Source organism: Danio rerio, chromosome 12 (assembly GCF_049306965.1).
Source record: "Danio rerio strain Tuebingen ecotype United States chromosome 12, GRCz12tu, whole genome shotgun sequence".
Classification (NCBI taxonomy): domain Eukaryota; kingdom Metazoa; phylum Chordata; class Actinopteri; order Cypriniformes; family Danionidae; genus Danio; species Danio rerio.
The window spans coordinates 12,322,648-12,324,478 of NC_133187.1; the positions used below are offsets into that span (position 1 = coordinate 12,322,648).

At 43.1% G+C, this 1,831-nt stretch overlaps 1 protein-coding gene across 1 annotated transcript; it reads right to left on the reverse strand.

Moving 5' to 3' along the window:
* Positions 1-670: 670 nt before the first annotated feature.
* atoh1c (atonal bHLH transcription factor 1c) lies at positions 671-1,453 on the reverse strand. Its single transcript, XM_021480473.2, has one exon. It carries the CDS (start codon positions 1,429-1,431, stop codon positions 817-819), a length of 615 nt encoding a protein of 204 aa, XP_021336148.1. The 5' UTR covers positions 1,432-1,453; the 3' UTR covers positions 671-816.
* Between the last annotated feature and the right edge of the window lie 378 nt (positions 1,454-1,831).

The window sequence follows — 1,831 nt, forward strand, 5'->3', positions numbered from 1 at the left end:
CAAAATCATTTGACGTTGTTATTGGACATTAAAATAACATTGTTTCTAGACTCTAACTAGACCAGGGGTGGGCAAGCTCGGTCCTGGAGGGCCGGTGTCCTGCACAGTTTAGCTCCAACCCTAATCAAACACACCTGCTTATAGATTTCTTGTGATCTTGAAGGCACTGATTAGTTTGTTCAGGTGTATTTGACTAGTGTTGGAACAAAACTCTGCAGGGACACCGGCCCTCGAGGATCAAGTTTGCCCATCCCTGGTCTAGACACTGAATTTTGGTCACCTGACATCACAACCTATTAATGTCTTATGACATTGTGTGCCTACTGGGCAATAACTATGTACTACAGAATGTTACGTTTAAACAAACACATGCACAAATTACATGTAAATCATGAGCTTTTCATAGCGCAATACTCATTACTCGAGTACTTCTAAAAGGGCTACGCAAGTACTGGTACTTTTACTTGAGTATGATTTTTCGGTTCTCTTTCCACCACTCATAACATTTAACTACTTTTAGTTAAAGTCGATGATCCACTTCCCATGTTGACTACTGTATAATTAATTCTAGGACGGTTATGATCAAATGTCAGAATAAACCAATTTGTCAAATTCAGGAATACTAATAATTGTAGCCCTTGTACTGTAAACTCAAGTCAACAAGACAATCTTTTTCTTATTTAGAAAATATTTATTTGTAAAGCAAAATATTTCACACACATTTATTTCCTACTACAACATGCCCAAAAAATTGATTTGAATTTAGCAATTTTAGTATAAATTCACAAAAACAACACTTCGAATATAAAAGCAAAGCTATTTTACACCATTGTTCCTTTCCAGACAGTGAGAGTCCACTAAGAGTTCAGCTGTTTTGTGGTCACTGCAAGTTAGGCACCCAAAATTCCCATTATATGATCTTATCCTACAGGTGGGATTGTTCTTGAGTTCTGTTTTGGTCTCTTCGGTCATAGGCAACCCCTTCGTGATGTCCTGATCCTGCATGGTCAAAGTCGGGTATGGGGTTTCTGGGTCACAATCTTTGTCCTCCAGTAGCTCACTCAGGGTGCTGATGTAGATCTGTGCCATCTGAAGCGTCTCAGACTTGGACAGCTTCCTGTCACTCTCCACATTAGGAATAACACTCCTCAGGCGGTCGAAGGCCACATTCAAGCCCAGCATCCTCCTCCTCTCTCGGGCGTTAGCGGCTAGTCTGCGACGCCTCCGGGCTCGGGCGATAGAGCTCTGCTCTTCACTGGAATATGAAAGGCCAGTGAGCCGGAGCTGGACGAGTGCGCAGGGGTCACAGCTCGCCCTGTCCTGCAGCTGCTCCTCTCTCCAGCCCATTGGGGCTTTGGGACACTGCTCTGAGTGCGATCTGTCAGTCTCTCTCCAGATAAACTGGCCAAAAGGGGTGTCCGGATGGGGCATGGTGAGCGCTAGAGTCTGATCTGAGGCTTCAGAGAACAGCAGAGCTGTATTTATTGAGGGGCGGGTGTGTGAGGGTCGTGTGCGCTGAGAAATGAATAGAAATGAGTCTCTTTGATAATGACCACAGGGAGTCTATTAACTCAGTTCATCAAAAGTGGATTAGATGCGTATGAGTGATCACTGACGGGCCTCCTGACACTCGGAGGTAAACACAGATTACTGCTGCTTAACAACTACACTAATGGCAATAAACAACTGTATTTGTTGTACGCTACATACTTCATTTGGATTCTGTTTGTAGGATGTTAAAGTAGAAGTTCTGCCTTCAAAAGTGAGAACTAAGAAGAAAAAAAACACTTGGCTGTTTAGGTGTAGTGTCAGGAATTGTACTGTACTTTAA